The following is a 16,691-nucleotide window of genomic DNA, read 5'->3' on the forward strand; positions in this document are numbered from 1 at the left end:
CTATGGAGTCTCAGGGTGGCCTCGAACTCATGGGAATCCTCCTACCTCTGCCTCCCGAGTGCTGGGATTAAAGGCGTGCGCCACCACGCCCGGCTTGTTTTGCTTTTTAAGATACTTTTTTCCAGGCATGGTGGTGCCACGAGTTTGAGGCCCCCCTGAGACCACATAGCGAATTCCAGATCAGCCTGAGCCAGAGTGAGACCCGGCCTCACAAAAAACCAAATATATATATGTAAATATTTATTTGGGGTGGAGAGAGAGAGAGAAAGGCAGATAGAAAGAGAACTGGGTGCACCAGGGCCTCCAGCCCCTGCAAACAAACTCCAGATGCATGCGCCCCCTTGTGCATCTGGCTTAGGTGGGTCCTGGGGAATCAAATTGAGGTCCTTTGGCTTTGCAGGCAAACACCTTAACTGCTAAGCCAGCTCTCCAGCCTGCCAGATGTGTTTTAAGTCTACTTCAGTGCTGAGCTCTCAGGAGCCTCTGGATTTCTGCTTTGGCGTGTGTTGAGTATCTACAGCATCTGTCTCCTGGGCACATGGTGATGATTGTCGGGCTCACCATGGAAGCAGCACTCGTGTTCCTCTGTAGTTTCTCCTGGGCCTTGGCTGAAATGCCAAGGGTGGTTTATCTCATCAGGTCTCACTGTCTTCTGAAAAACACAGACATCCTGGGCACGCATCCTCTGGCACCCAGGATCCGGGAGTTGGGGACCCGGGAGTAAAAGGCCTGCTTTCATAGCACCCAAGCCCACAGGGTTCAAGTCCTCCCCTCCCCCACCACCAGCAGCAGGGCTACTAGGCTGCTTGCTATTGTTTACTCCCTGGTTGGTGATAGTGATTTGAGAGCAAGGACAGTGTTTAGGCATTCAGTCAGTCAGTCAGCCAGTCATTCATCCATCCCTTTACTCAATGAGCCCCTCGTGAGTACTTACCATGTTTCGGGTGCCAAGAGCCACAGATGAGCAGCCCACTTCCAAGTGGAAGAGGAGACCACAAATGTCAGTGTCATGTGATAACTGCTCCAGCCTGACATAAAACTTCCACAGACAGTCACTGTCCTTACCTCTCTTCCACAGAGAGCTCCATGCCCAGGATCTCCAGTCTTGGGCTGGTCCAGTCATAGCTCCTGTTGGGCCAAATGATGATTTACTCCCACACCCCCACTATTCTTAGTAAGTCGTGTGATGGGAAAACGGGATAGCAGAAGCGCATTCCCTTTTTGGACAGGGGAATGGGGAGAGCGCTTGCTGATCACCCGTCTATGGTCACTGCTCAGCTGGGATTGGGGAGGGGTGAGGTTCTGTGGTCATGACACCAACTGGCCTCCTATAAAAATCCCCAACCCAGCCGGGCGTGGTGGCGCACGCCTTTAATCCCAGCACTTGGGAGGCAGAGGTAGAGGATCGCCGTGAGTTTGAGGCCACCCTGAGACTACATAGTGAATTCCAGGTCAGCCTGGGCTAGAGTGAGACCCTACCTCAGAAAACCAAAAAAAAAAAAAAAAAAAAAAATCTCCCAACCCTAGGGCTGGAGAGATGGCTTAGCAGTTAAGGCACTTGCCTGCAAAGTCAAAGGACCCAAGATCGATTCTCCAGAACCCACATAACTAAATGCACAAAGTGGTGTGTGTGTCTGGAGTTTGTTTGCAGTGGCTGAAGGCCCATTCTCTATCTGCCTCTTTCTCTGATAAATAAATAGAATATGTTTTAAAAGTTAAAAAAGGGCTGGAGAGATGGCTTAGCGGTTAAGCGCTTGCCTGTGAAACCTAAGGACCCCGGTTCGAGGCTCGGTTCCCCAGGTCCCACGTTAGCCAGATGCACAAGAGGGACGCACGCGTCTGGAGTTCGTTTGCAGAGGCTGGAAGCCCTGGCACGCCCATTCTCTCTCTTCCTCTATCTGTCTTTCTCTCTGTGTCTGTCGCTCTCAAATAAATAAATAAATAATTTTTAAAAAAAAGTTAAAAAAAAAATCCCAGCCCAACTTCTTCATGACCCTTCATGGCCATGGCTGCTGTGAGGTGGGCAGTGGAGGCACCAGATTCCTTGGTTCCTCTTCATATTCATATTTCTCTATTTCCAGCCTCTCATGGTATTTGCTGTTAGTACTGGTGGTGTAGAAACTGAGTGCCACCTGGAGATAAGGAGGTCAGAGGTCAGAATCTGACGGTAGAACATAGAAAGATGACCCCGAACTTGTGGCTTGGAGGAAGAAATAAAATTGCCTGCCTCTGCAGGGATGTGTGTGAAGTGGGGCGACTGGGGCCCTTATGTTGATCTGCTGAGTTTTGGAGACATCCATGGGACACGAAAAGGCCTGAGCATCTGAAGATCAAAGGTCAAAGCTGGAAGGAGATGAGTTATGGCCTGGGCAGATGAACTAGGATGTAGATGTCATAAGATGAAGGGTTGGGGTGGTGGCTGGATGGCAGCTAAGGAGGGGCCAAAGAGAAAGGCAGTGAGCTCCGCAGGGCTCATGGCATTACCACAGACACATCCGACCGCCCTCTGTCTCCCCTCAACTTGGCTGGCTCAGGGTCACCCGATATTTCAGCCTCATCCTGAGGGGCTGCTGGGTAGTGCGAGAGGAGAGTTGAGAGTTCTGTGCGGGCGTGGGCCTGGTGGTACCGTGGTGCCCTTCCTCACAAGCTGTGTCTCAGGAGGTTCTCATCCCAGAGGAGGACTAAGCCGCTTAAGGACTCTAGGGTTGTGGGAGGGGACTTACCCTGAGATCACATGGCGGCTAACTCAGTTTTGAGGCTTGAGAGAGATTTCTGGAGCTGGAGAGATGGCGTAGCGGTTAAGGCGCTTGCCTGCAAAGCCAAAGGACTCAGGTTTGATTCCCCAGTACCCACGTAAGTCAGAAGCACATAGTGGTACATGGTGTCTGGAGTTCATTTGCAGTAGCTAGAGGCCCTGGCATGCCCATCCTCTCTCTCTCATAAATAAATAAATAAATAAATAAATAAATAAACAAAGAGATTTCTGTAAGGGCTATACTATAGCCTGAATGGACATTCCTCCACAACATTCTGGAGGCTCTGAGAAAGCTTTGGGTGAAGTGCGGGAAGGCAGCTGATGGGAAACAGTTCAGAATTGTTCCTCCCAGGGGGAGGGAGGGTATTACCATGGATTATTTTTATACTCATGGAAAATGTTAATAAAACTTGAGAAAAATAAAATAAAATAAAAAAAGAAAGCCTAACCCAGTGATTATTAACATCTAAAAAAAATAAAAAGAAGAATTGTTCCTCCCACTTCCAGGTACACTCAAGGTACCTTGTTGGATGAATAAATGAATGAACGAATGAATGGGTGAGTGGTTGAGTTCAAGCACTCACAATGAAAGAATGAAAGAAAGTTCAGGTCAGCTCCTTGGGCTTCAGATAAGGGTGCTACATTTAGTGTGAGTAGGTGTGTGGCTCTCAGTCTGTTGGATGAGCAGCAGGTGAGCTTGGATCGAGGTGCAGAGGTTTCTTGAGCCCACAGAGTGGCCATAAGTCCTAAATAAATAAACACGGTTCTTTCCCACAGCCAACTTTCAGCATAATGAAGCGATGTACTCTCCCACTGGGAGCTTCAAAACTCATCCCTCTGTGGGTTTCCTTTAATTTTAGCTCCTTAGCTATTAGAGGCAGGCTTCTTTCCGTCCCCCTGACCCAGAGCTGGGAGGAAGGGTGAAGCCTGTCTTAGCACCATGATCGTCCCCAGGTGGGAAGGACACAAAGGCCCTCTCTCCGTCCCATTCTCTCTGTCAGAGCTGGACAGCGTGGATCCTTCTAGAAGCCAGGGCTTACATCAGAATGCTCCTCTCCTTCTCTTCTTTCCTGAAGTGAGTTTTGAGCCCATGGGGACCCTGCCACATCCACTCAGTTCCTGGCATCGCACCAACTCAGAATCTTACAGTGCCCTGGCTGTGGCTATATCACCTCTGAGCACACACACCCTGGGCATCTGTATCTAGAGTGGGACAAGCAGCAGGGCACACAAGATCGATCTCTCTCCTCTCTCTCTGCTGTCAGACCCCTGGGCTCCTGACAGGCCCCAGGGCAGAAGGTAACAGCACTGGAGAATAGCAGCAGTCAGGAAGAAAGAGCTTCCTGCTTGTCAGGAACCCTGTACAGGGAGTATGGCAGTGGGGCTGTCAGGGAACACAGAGATCTTGAGTCACTGATGAGACTCTCCAATGTCACCTGACCTAGCGGTCCCCTCTCCTAGCTGTCATGCCAAGACCATCCTTCCAGGTAGGCATGTGACACAGTCTTCATTCTTTTTTAAAAAAAAATTATTTATTTATTGGCAAGAGAGAAGGGATGCGGGAGGGAGAAAGAGGCAGATAGAATGGGTGCATCAGGGCCTCTGGCCACGGCAAACGAACTCCAAACTCATGCACCACCTTGTGCACCTGGCTTATGTGGGTCCTGGGGAATCGAACCTGGGTTCTTAGGCTTTGTGGGCAAGTGCCTTGACTGCTAAGCCATCTCTCCAGCCTGAGTGTTTATTCTTGAATTCTGTAAGCAGACTATTCTTATCTCTATCCTTCCACCTTTTGGGGCCCAGAGCTTTAGCCCATGGCTGCTGGCTGGGTTGGAATGCACCAACGATTGATAGTGTGTTGTAGCACTCTGGGAAACATCCGACCAGCAGTTTCATTCAAGTGATAAATTATCAGGATGCCTGCACACATCCATTCATCTCGGATGTGTCCTTCCCCAGCGTCTCTCACTGGGAACTCTGTGTAGGCTGTGACTAAGGAGCGTGAGGCTGGGTCATGGTATCTGTCATCCATCTCTCCTCAGCACTTAGCATCAGTGGGCCCAGTAGATCTGACATGAGGGGCACTGTCACAGCAAGTGGAAATCCTGGAGATGTGCCAGCATTGTGCACTCTGGCGGCTCCAATATTAGCCTGTGGTGGCCTGCTTACGGACAGACACCTCTCTGAAGCCCTCAGCTCGTACTGACGAGGCAGCTTGTGTGTGTCCAAAGCAGAGCCAGGCTCAAGTGTATCCTTGAGAGACAGCCAGCCTGCAGGTTGCCTTGTCTCCACTCTAGTTCCTAGTCCCCTTGCACCTTGTCCTGGGTAACCGGTGCTCCTGGGTCCCACCCTCTCCACATCCGGCTCCGGCTTTAGCGTCCGAATACTGACCAGTTTGAATCCAGTCTACAGTTTACTGGCTGTCTTCTCTTCATACTCAGCTTTCTCTGTAGACTAGAGGAGAGCCAGAAAGTTGCAGGTGAGGGAACACAGTTGACACCTGTGTGGTGTGCATTCACCACCAACGGGGAGCCAGGGGAGGACCCCTCTGATGTTGACCTCTGTCTCAGGTGACAGGAACACCCTCAAGGGGCTTTGATGAGAAGGCATACTTGTCGGCCAAGCAACTAAAGCCTGGAGAAGACCCATATAGACAGCATGCCTTCAACCAGCTGGAGAGCGACAAGCTGAGCCCGGATCGGCCCATCAGGGACACACGGCATTACAGGTATGACCTCCATTCACTGGGGGGGATGGGAGGGAAGGCTGAGAAAAGTTTGGCGTTGTTTAGCTTGTCTTCTTTTACTCACATGTATTTTTATTTATTTATTTATTTATTTATGAGAGAGAGGAAGAGAGACAGAGAGAATGGGAGTGTCAGGGCCTCTAGCCACTGCAAACAAACTGCAGACACATGTGCCCCCTTGTGCATCTGGCTTTACATGGGTACTGGGGAATCAAACCTGGGTCCTTAGGCTTTGCAGGCAAGTGCCTTAACCACTAAAATCCATCTCTCCAATGCCTCACATGTATTTTACAAAGGAAGAGGATTTCCTTAGACTTGGTCTTGTGACTTAGGTGTTCAACAGTCCTCTCCCTCGGTTGCTTTCCTGCCTCCTCTGTGTTTCTTTGGCCTTCTCAGGGTCAAAGAGGGCCAAGGCAACCCCTAGCTGGGACCAGAAGGTCCCCTTCATACCTCAGTCTGGCATCCGGGCAAGAAGGACCTGCCAAGGGATCGTAAGGAAGTCTGCGAGTGTGAGCTACACAGCCCCAGAGGGGCTTCCCGCCCTGCCCGGCACAAACAGTGGAGGGCTGTGACCGCCTGTTGGCATCCCTTTCCTTCCGCACCTCCTGCCCCACTGTCACGCCGCCCTCTTAGCCATCCCAGAAACTCTGCCCGCTTGTCCTCTGTAGGAGGCGGGAGAGCGCTAGGCAGGGTAGACGTGGCCTCCCTGTCAGTCCCAGCTCTGCCTCAGCTTAGTGCCACTGGTCACGAGCATGGTAGTGACCTTCTTCCTGGGTTCACTCCCTGTGTCCTGTCTAGAGAAAGCATCACCACCTCCACTCTTTGCCCTTCGTGTCCTCACCTGTGGGAGTACTCTCTGCCTACCTTCTGCCAACGCCCGGCCCCTCCATGCCCTCCCATCTCCCTTCCCTGGTGTTTCTTAGGGGTATGGCAGGTGAATCGGGGTCTCACTCTGTAGTCTAGGTTAGCCTGGAATTTGTGGCAAACCTCCTGCCTCGGCCTCCCAAGTGCCAGGGATTGCAGGCGAGAGCCTCCATGCGTGGCTCCCTCCCCGTTTTCACACATGCCATCTCCTTCCCCAGAACACTGCCCACACCCCTCCCGCCCCTTGTTCTCCAGGCTTGGCTGGGTTCTCTCCTCCAGGAAGGGTCCTAGTTCCATGTCCTCCGGTGTGCAGTGGGAGGCCATCTAGCAGAGCCTCAGGGCACACCTGTGGCAGGAGCACCACCCTACGTGCCTGCAGCTTCAGTAGTAAGCAGGAGCGAGGTGGGATCCAACCAGTGCCGCCAGGGCTGGGCTGGGCCTCCGCGTGATCCTGGCATGAGGGGAGGTGAGAGCAATGTCTGAACCAGCTACTCACAATACAAAGAACAGTCCAATGCGAGGTAAGGGTGCAGGAGGGGTCCTGGTTCTAGCACTTCCCATATCACCATGGAGACATGCCAAAAGCCGCGGGCTTGGCAGCCTGTGCAAGGTGAGTGAGATTGGACGCAGCTGGGGCAGCCCCGGACCTTGACCTCCCTGCCCTGTCGTCAGCCGCCAGCAATCTCCCATGCTGCCAAATCAAGCGGCAGTTCTGCCACTGAGCGTGTCTCCCAGCAGGTCTGTTGGCCACTTCTGGTCTTGGAAGTCCTTTCTCAGTCAACTCAGGGGCAGCCACCCCACCCCAGTTGAAGGTAGGTCCATGTAGCTCCAATTGGAGAGCTCTAGTGAGCAGCCCTAATCACAGCAAACCTAGTTCGCAGAGCCCGGAGGGTCTGACGACGCCCTTCTGTAAACTGAGGGCTCTGCCTGGGTCATGGTGGTGAGCTGCCTACCGTCCCAGCTTACCCCATACAGACTGCTTCAATTGGTCATTGAAAACCCTAAAGGGGCAATTGTCTTGGAGGCTATGCATGTTGTAAAACGAGACTCCGCATCCAAGGAAGTGGTGCGTTGGTGAGATGCCTTTAGCTTCCACTGGGCCCTCTCAGAGGGGTCAAGTGTGTCGGTATGTGTGTGTATGTGCGCACGCACACCTGCATGCTGGACTCTATATTGCAGGCTGGTTCCTAGTACAGGTCTCCATCCAGGGAACGCCTGTCAAAAGGAGCAGAGGGCGGAAATGATATGACAGAATTAGGATCACAAGAAAACCTCACCAAGTGCAAGCAATACCTCCAGAGCCTCCTGGCTCTTGGGAATTGGGTACCTCCATCCTTGTGGACAAAAATCCCAGAGAAGGGCTGGAGAGATGGCTTAGTGGTTAAGGCACTTGCCTGAAGAACCTAAGGACCCAGGTTTAATTCCCCAGTACCCATGTAAGCCAGATGCACAAGGTAGCACATGTGTATGGAGTTCATTTTCAATGGCTAGAAGCCCTGGTATGCCTATTCTCTCTCTCTCTCTGCCTTTCTCTCTCAAATAAGTAAGTTAAATTAAATTAAAAAAAAAAATCCCAAGCCAGGTGTAGTGGCACATGCCTTTAATCCTAGCACTAGGGAGGCAGAGGTAGGAGGATCACCGTGAGTTCAAGGCCAGCCTAAGACTACATAGTGAATTCCAGGTTAGCCTGGGCTACAGTGAGACCCTACCTCAAAAAACCAAAACAAATAAACAATCCCAGAGAAATTAGGTATAAGGGAAGTTCAAGGGCATCCTCCTGACAGGTGGGGGAAGGTGTGTTCCCTTCAGGGAGAAAAGAGCATTGCTGTCCAGTTTCCCTCCTTCCTAGACATAGGATGGTTAGGAAACAAGGTTTGAGAGCTGAGGCCCAGGCGGTCAGTGCCCCAAGACTGGGTGCCAAAAGGAAGTCTACTTCTTAGCCAGCCAAGATCACTCCAGTCCCCCCATCCCTTTGGGAGCAGACTCTGGGAAAGCATTGCTTGGCGGGGGGGGGTGGGGAAGTAAGCATATGGAAAACCCCTCCCCCAAAGCCCTCTCAAGGAGAAATAGTTTAAAACCTCTCAGGATTTGTCTCTGGGGGGGTCCCAGGCTAGTGGGTCTCCTGCTTGCCTGACCCGGCTGCTCTGCAGGGCAGGAAATGGGCCTGGGAATTCTGAGAGCGGCTGGGCTGTCGGTAGAGTGAATGCTGTAATGAAAAAGCAGTCGCTGCTGGACTAGTCTGGGAGCAATTGTAATAAAGAAGATCGCTTAGGAAAACCAGCGGAGGCGGCTGCCTTCCAGCAGCCCAGGAGCTCAAATAAATGCATCTGTAGAAGCCACAGGGAGGAAGGCTGGCAGAAATGGAGTGTTTTAATTCCTCTTGTTTTGGGGGGGGGGCTCAGTGAAAGTCGTGGGTTCAAAGATGCAATGTCTGTAGGTGGGGAGCCTGAGGATGTTTGCAGAGGGAGCAGGGTGGCAGAAACCACCCTTATTTTCTTCTGGGAGACTGGTTTCCTCAGAGGTCGCCCCAGCCTAGTAGCTCTTGAAGGGGCTGGCTGTTCTTGCTGTAGAGGGAGGGCTGTCCCCTCACTTTGCAGGCAGGGTGGGAGGAATTCTTGGCCAGATCCCGCCAGAGCGGGGAGATAAGAAGGAAGAAGCATCCGGGTATCAGCAGGCAAAAGGAAAATGGTTTTCCTTCTTTTATTCTACCTCCACCCTCCACTTTGTCTCAGAGGCCTGTCTCATCGGCGGACTTCCGGTTGGCTCCTGGTGGGATCTTAGGGCCTGTATATGTGAGGCGTATACACGGCCGAGATCCCACCTAAATAGGCCGTGTCTGTGGGCTCTGGGTGCCCTGGGCCTTGGGCAAAGAACTTCAGGCCTGGGAAGTCCCTTCAACCTCCTGCTTCCCTCCCGAGCCCCAGACTAGATACACAGGGTTGCGGGGCCCCTGTGGAACAGAACGTGGGTGGGTAGGGGCATTGGCTGAGCTCTGGCTTTGTGCTTGCCTTCCTGCCTCACAGAGGTGTCCTGAGGACTGGGAAAGCAAACTAGACCGCACGGAACCTGCCCGAGCACATCCCCACCGCTGGCCTCTCATCTTCTTGCTCTCTTCTCAGTTGCCCGTCCTTGTCCTATTCCTTGGACCTGCCGGCCACCAGCATCATCATCACCTTCCACAATGAGGCCCGCTCCACCCTCCTGCGCACGGTGAAGAGGTAAGCCCGGTCACAGGACCTTGGCTCCATGGTTCTGCTTCCTGGGCTCTCAGATTCCCCTCAGAGCCTCCGGTCTAGTGGGGAGTGGTGTCCAGACAGTGGACAAGCCACGAAGCTCTGACAGGGCTGAGTCCTGTCCTTCTGCAAAGCTGGTGCTAGTGTGAATTGGGAACCAGGAGACCCCAGAAGCCTACAAAAGTCAAACCCTGCTGGGTGTGGTGGCACATGCCTTTAATCCCAGACTTAGGAGGCAGAGGTAGGAGGATCGCCATGAGTTCAAGGCCACCCTGAGACTCTCTAGTGAATTCCAGGTCAGCCTGTGCTAGAGTGAGACCCTACCTAGAAACAACAAAAACAAAAAAGGAATAAATAAATAAATAAAAAGTCAAACCCCATGGTCAAGTGTTTAGGACAAAGACAACCATACAAGAATCAGAGCAGGGAGAGGCAGGAATGGGACCTATGGCCTCAGGAGGGTGGGTGCCAGCCCAGAGGTGCCTGTTGGTGAATCGGAGAGCAGTGTCCCTTCTGCCTCCTCTAAGCTTCTGTCATCCCATTTCCTCAATAAACTTAGGCAAGAATAGGTTTTGGAAAGGAGTGTGTCTAGTGACAGTCCATGGACTGGAGAAGTTTAAATGTTCTTTCCTGGAGGAAGGTAAACATAGAGGTGCTCCTTGAGAGCCACCCCCTCTCGCTATCCTTTGGAGCCAACAGGTGCCTCACTGGCCTTAGAGGTAGGTAGTTCTGGTCTAGCTGGGCCATCCCTGAGCAGCGTGGGCAGCTCCCACTCCTGCCCTTCTAACCCAACCAGGGCAGCCCCCGTCACCTCAGATGAGTCCCACATATCCAAAGGCTCAGGCAGTAACATCAACCAGGTACAAGGTCCAAAGAGTGCTTCCCAGAGCCCAGGGCATTTCAGTCACTTGCCCATGGCCTGCAGATGGGTGACGGAGAGCCACCTGCATCCTCCGCAGGGAAGGGTACGGTGGGAAGTGTCTCCCTAACTCTGCACTCCTTTTCTGTCCCCACTACTGCTTTCAGTGTCCTGAACCGAACTCCTGCCAACTTGATCCAGGAGATCATTTTAGTGGATGACTTCAGTTCGGATCGTGAGTGTTCCACCTTCCTTCGTGTGCCCCTCCACGCCCCGCCCCACCTCCATTCCCCCAGAATACTGAGGCAAGTGCTCTGCGGCCATGCCGTTCCTCACACACCGACCTTTCTGCCAGCTGGGGATCTTGGGCCTTCGCTACCCATCTTTATCCTGTTCCTTGGACCTGCTGGCCACCAGTGTCGTCATCACCTTCCACCTCCTGAGTCTTGGAGCCCAAGGAAGGAGAAAGTGTCATTATCTAAAAGTACTGAAACAGGGCTGAAGAGATGGCTTAGCAGTTAAGGTGCTTGCCTGCGAAGCCAAAATACCCAGGTTCGATTCCCCAGGACCCATGTAAGCCATATGCACAAGGTGGCACATGCCTCTGGAGTTTGTTTGCAGTGGCTAGAGGCCCTGGCATGCCCATTCTCATTTTCTTTCTCTACCTCTTTCTCTCTCTGTCTCTCTCAAATAAATAAATAAAAGTAAAATGTGTATTTAAAAACACCGAAGAAGCACCCACAGCATCCTTCATCATTATAATAGTCCTAGGCAGAAGAGTCCCTTCCACGCAGCTCCATGAGAGCTGGGCAGATAACCATGCCTGGTGCTCTCTGCCTCAACCCTGGGGTGGGGCTGGCATAATGCTGCAGGTAGAAGCCTTTCTCAGTACGTCCTGAGACGAAGGACACGGCAATCCTTTGGGTAATGATGGTGACCATGGTCCTCCTTGGTATACGACAGTTCCTGGGCACTCCCATGGCAACCAAACCACTGTGGCCTGCTGCCCATATCTGACTGAGCTTGCCTTCCTTCCCTCCACCGTTAGCTGAAGACTGTCTGCTCCTGACCAGGATCCCCAAGGTCAAGTGCCTACGCAATGACCGGCGGGAAGGTGAGTACTGGGCCTGGGTCCCACTCTGGACCTGACTTGGTGTGGTTCTCTCACCTCCCCCACTCCCTTTGGGCACCATATCAGCCCTGCTGCCTTGCTGATGGCTGGGACAGGGTCTGTAGTAGACTCTCCATCCTTCATATCTCAGCCCTGTCACAGCCAAACGACAGGAACATTGCTCTGCTTCAAGCTGCCTTCATCACCTTCCCTGAGAAATGGGACAGTGACAGCACCTTACAAGGTTACTGTAAGGACACATGAGAGTTTATGGGAAGGCCATGAGAAAACCAAAGGAAGGGAAAAGAAAGTTATTTCACTTCCCATTGAGGGCTGTCTTGAAGCAACAATGACAGTCCAGCAATGAGTTTGGCCATCTAGGGAACACAAAAGAAGTCCTAAGCATGATTCCTGTCCTTGGAGGGCTTAGCATGTGTCTAGAGGATCAGGATCAACCATCACCACAGGGGAGTGATAGTTCTCTGAATAGTGTGGAGGTGGAGGAGAGGGAGATGGGAGAGAGTGGGGAGGGAGGAGGGAACCTCCATAGGGGATGGGTGCTTCACAGGTGATGGGGGGCTAGGGAGGGTGTGGCATGTCAGGCACACCGCAAACAGAGGCACAAGCACATATTTGCGCTAACAGTCCCTCTTCCCAAGTGTTTGCCCTGTGCCGGGCACTGGTTTTTCCAACATTCTCACAGCCAGTCCTTGCAGTGGGTTTGAATTAGATTTCCCCATAAACTCACATGTTCTAGATGCTTGGTCTCTGGCTGATGGCAGCTTGGGATGTAGAGCCTTGCTGCAGGGTGTGTGTGTTTCTGGGCACAGGTTTAAGGGTGTTTGTAACAGACAGCTTCAGGTTCGCTGAGATGAACTTCCAGACCAGGCACAGTTATGGAGGAAGGGATTTGTTGAAGTTTACAAATCCAGGGCAAGTTCCAGAATGGCAGAATAAGCTGTCCTGCCTTCACAGGTCCAAGCAGAGAGAGAGAGAAGCACAAGCCTAAAAGTCAAAAGCCTCCCAGCACAGCACACCTCAGGAACTCCAGCTAGGCACACTTTGCATATCTTTAGATTGAAATCTCAAACCTCCCACCACACCTTAAGATCCACCCAGTGACACCGCCTCCAGCCAGGTGGCTACAGATGCAAACTACAAACTAATAAAACACTGAATATATTGTGGGCCATCTATTCAAACTACTACAGTGTTATAACCAGCTCTGACTTTCTAGAGTTCGGCTGACTCTCCTGTTGCTGTTTTCCACCTGCTGTGGCACATCTAGATGTCCAACCTCTGCTCATGCCATGCTTTCCCCTGCTGTCATGAAGCTTCCCCTTAACACTGTAGGCCAGAATAAACCCTTTCCTCCCACCATCTGTTTTTGGTCATGTGCTTTGTCTCAGCAGCAATTGGGTAACTACAACAGAAAACCAGTACCAGAGGAGTGGGATTGTTACAGCTAGAAACCTGACTGTGTGGCTTTTAGCCTTTGGGAACTTATTTGAAGGAAGAATGTGGAAGGATTTGAAACCTTGGCCTAAAAGATGTCTTGCATTGCTATAAGCAAAGTTGGATAGACCATTCTGGTCAGAGTTGAGAGATCTAAATGCAGAAAGAACTCTGCAGGTTTGGTTTATGAGGGAAAGAAAGCGCTTTGACCAGACTGGGCTAGAAGCAGTTTGTGTGAGAGGCTTTCTGTGTTCTTCCTGTGTTCTGAGAACTTGAACATGGTTGACTTTAGAAAAAACGGTCTGGTGTGAGCAGAAGGATATGACATAGAAAGAAACAAAAGTTCAGGCTGAAGACTACAGCCTGCTTCATCTGCAGTTGTTTCAGAGATTAGCGTCATTGAGATTGGGCCAGCTGTTCAGCAGGAAAACTGCTGACTTTTGAAAGTAGGGGCCCAGAATGGTCAGGGAGTTTTTCTGCTCTTCAAACTTTGCTTTATTTATTTATTTTGGTTCTTCGAGGTAGGGTTTCACTCTAGCCCAGGCTGACCTGGAATTGACTATGTAGTCTCAGGCTGGCCTCAAACTCATGGAGATCCTCCTACTTCTGCCTCCCGAGTGCTAAGGTTAGAGGTATGGAGCACCACGCCTGGCTTCAAACTTTGCTTTATTCCTCCCTGGATTAACAAAATTGGTGGCCTACTTAGGACTATGTGAGTATAACAAATGAAGAAAAGAAAGGGTCATTGTATGTGCAAGTGGTGTTTTGGAAATGGCCACTGGGCAATTTGAGGCAGGATTGATGGAATCTCTGCATGGAGACCCTTTGGCACTATGAGGCTGAGCTGGGGGTTGCATTAGTGACCTCAGGAAATGCCAGAACTGTGTGATGGCTGCCAAGGACAGCTGGTGGCCCAGGATGGATTGTTCTTTGGGTTGTTAGCAACCCAGCTGGAGGGTTAGAGTTCGAACTCCAGAGTCTTTGTTGTGGGCCTCAGGTAGATATGGAACTACAGCATTTGATACTTATTCACCCTGTCTGTTTTAGATCTTGCATTGGTTCAGTCTTTCTTTTGCAGAACAAATGTTTACTGTGTGCCATTGGATTCTTTTGGTTTTATAGGCTCATAGCTAAGAGACCTTGGACTATGGGGATGTTTGAACAGTGTTGGGATTGATAAAAACACTGGAGACTTTTAAAGTTGGACTGAATGCATTTTACATCATGGATGGTCATCAGTTTATGGGGGCCAGGCATACAATGTGGTAGTTTGAATCAGATGTCTCCCATAAACTCATATATTCTACATGCTTAGTCCCCCACCCCAGCTGATGACAAGGGAGGTAGAGCCTTGCTGGAGGAGGTGTGTTGCTGTGGGCAGGCTTATGAATGTTATGGCCAGCTCCCCCTTGTTAGAGTTTGGCTCACTTTCCTGTTGCTATTTTCCACCTGCTGTGGCAGCCTCTGCTCATACTATACTTTTTCCTGCCATCGTGAAGCTTTCCCCTGAGACCATAAACCAAAATAAAATTTTATTTTCTCCCATCAGCTGCTTTTGGCTAAAGGCTTTGTCCTAGCAACAAGACAGTAATGGCAACAATCCTCATAACAACCGGTGTCCCTGTTCTGTCTATATGGAAGTGGGTGTCAAGAAGTTCAATAATGTGTCAAGGTTAATGAATAGAGGAGCCAAGATTCTAGCCTGGGGGACCCATCCCAAGGGTTTAGTCTCTCTCTTCATATCCTTTCTTCTTGTGAGAAGCCAGGCCTGGTGAGCAGGGTAGATTGAGATGAAGCAGGTTTTGGAAGCTGGAAGAATGCATTTAGACTTGATAAGCTAGATTGCTGGAAGCTATAGAGTGAGAAAGGATGGCCAGGCTGAGGAGCCACAAGGGTATTGGAGGCCTTCAATCTGCCCTAGAAGTGGCCAAAGACAGCTTTCTCCCAAGCCACTGCATCAGGCCTGGGCATATGCTGTCTCTAGGGTTTTGCCAACAATGGATATAAATTTGTGGTTAGATGCTTTCTGGATACCTTTGAGTAGAATGATGAGACTTGGGCCTTTTGTACAGATGGACAGCTACTTAGAGCAAAGTGCTAGCTAGAGGTATGACCAGGGAGATCGCTCCAAGAAGTGATCTGTACTCAGAGATCTTAGAGTGAGACCTTTCCCTCTCCACAGATCACAGGGCACAGGTGGCTAGGGCAGTACTCCATGGGCCTCTGCCATTCTGACCAGTGCCTAAGCAGGAAACTGTCAATAGCAAGGCCATTTTCAGCTGGTTAATAAGCAGTTAGTGAGATCATGAGGGCATGGAGCCCGAAGATGAGCAGAACCTAACATCTGCAGGTGCCTGGTACCAGGTTCTCTCCTTGTCTTATTTGATGTGCCAGGTTAGATGATAGTGTCATAGACTCTTCTAGATAAGAAACTGAGGCTAAGGGCTGGGGATGTACCTCAGTGGAAAAGTGCTGGCCTAGCATGTGCAGGACTCTGTGTTTGATCCCCAGTACTGCAGAAAGAAAGACAGGAAGAGAGAAAAAGGGAAAGATAAAAGAAAAGAAGAAGAAAAAAGGGAAGGAAAGGAAAGAAGCCAAGGCTCAAAAAGGTTAAATTACAGGGGCTGGAGAGCTGGCTTAGTGGTTAAGGCAACTGCTTATAAAGCCAAAGGACCCAAGTTCAATTCCCCAGGACCCACATAAGCCATGTGCACAAGGTGGCACATGAATCTAGAGTTCATTTGCAGTGGCTGGATGCCCTGGCACGCCTTCTTTCTCTCTCTCTTTTTCCCTCATAAATAAATAAAAATAAAAATTTTGTTTTTTAAAAAAGATTAAATGACATTTCCAAGGTGATCAAACGGCTAGCTTAGTCTGGAACATTCTTTCCCTGTCACACTCGGTGGTGCCTCTGAATGGAGTTACTCAGAGTTTCCCAGGGGTGGCAGGTTTTGTTGTCTGGTTCTTCGTCAGTACTGAATCCCCTCTTGATGGCATTTTTCCACTTGGCCCACTTAATGGTCCATCCATGTCTTGAGCACCAAGGGCACAAGGGGGAATGACCCAGAAGCCATGATGGGTGACCATGGAGGAGAGGAAGATGGGGAGGGAGGAAAGAAACAGAAGTCCGAAGGGAAGCCAGTCACAATAATCTGTAGTCTTCATCCCCTGGGACTTTGGGAGGTACGGGCTCAGCTGGGTCCTTTCTCTTTGCAGGGCTGATCCGGTCCCGTGTTCGTGGGGCAGATGTGGCAGCAGCCACCGTCCTCACCTTTCTGGATAGCCATTGTGAGGTGAACGTTGAGTGGCTGCAGCCTATGCTGCAGCGGGTGACAGAGGTGAGCTACTTGTCTAGAGGGGCCGGTCTCCTGTGGGAGGGTGTTCACCATGATCCCAGCCCTGGGCTGAGGGGAATTCTGTGGAGCTGGGCTGGTGTCCTGGAAGGCTCCAGGGTCTGCTTCTCCCGAGTGACCTCATCTCTCTGAGCTGTCTTCTGAAAATGGACATGATTGTCATGTTTGCTATGGCTGTGAGATCTATCCTATATAAAAGCCTGGTGAGAGAGGATGCTCCCATTGAGGATAGGCGTGGCAGAGTCCTGGGTGGGCCGAGCTTATGGTCAGGTAGGGAAGCCCTAGAAGGAGGCAGGACAAGCTGGAGTCCTCCAA

General features: G+C 51.0%; 1 protein-coding gene across 1 annotated transcript in view; it reads left to right on the forward strand.

The window, feature by feature from the left end:
- The window catches only part of Galnt16 (polypeptide N-acetylgalactosaminyltransferase 16), a 115,744-nt gene that overhangs the window by 72,125 nt on the left and 26,928 nt on the right, over nt 1-16,691 (forward strand). The window contains exons 2-6 of the mRNA XM_004649285.2: nt 5,326-5,483; nt 9,485-9,583; nt 10,625-10,692; nt 11,506-11,571; nt 16,240-16,361. Coding sequence (XP_004649342.1) covers nt 5,326-5,483; nt 9,485-9,583; nt 10,625-10,692; nt 11,506-11,571; nt 16,240-16,361 — 513 coding nt within the window. The remainder of the gene's footprint in view (nt 1-5,325; nt 5,484-9,484; nt 9,584-10,624; nt 10,693-11,505; nt 11,572-16,239; nt 16,362-16,691) is intronic.

Source organism: Jaculus jaculus, chromosome 7 (assembly GCF_020740685.1).
Source record: "Jaculus jaculus isolate mJacJac1 chromosome 7, mJacJac1.mat.Y.cur, whole genome shotgun sequence".
Lineage (NCBI taxonomy): Eukaryota > Metazoa > Chordata > Mammalia > Rodentia > Dipodidae > Jaculus > Jaculus jaculus.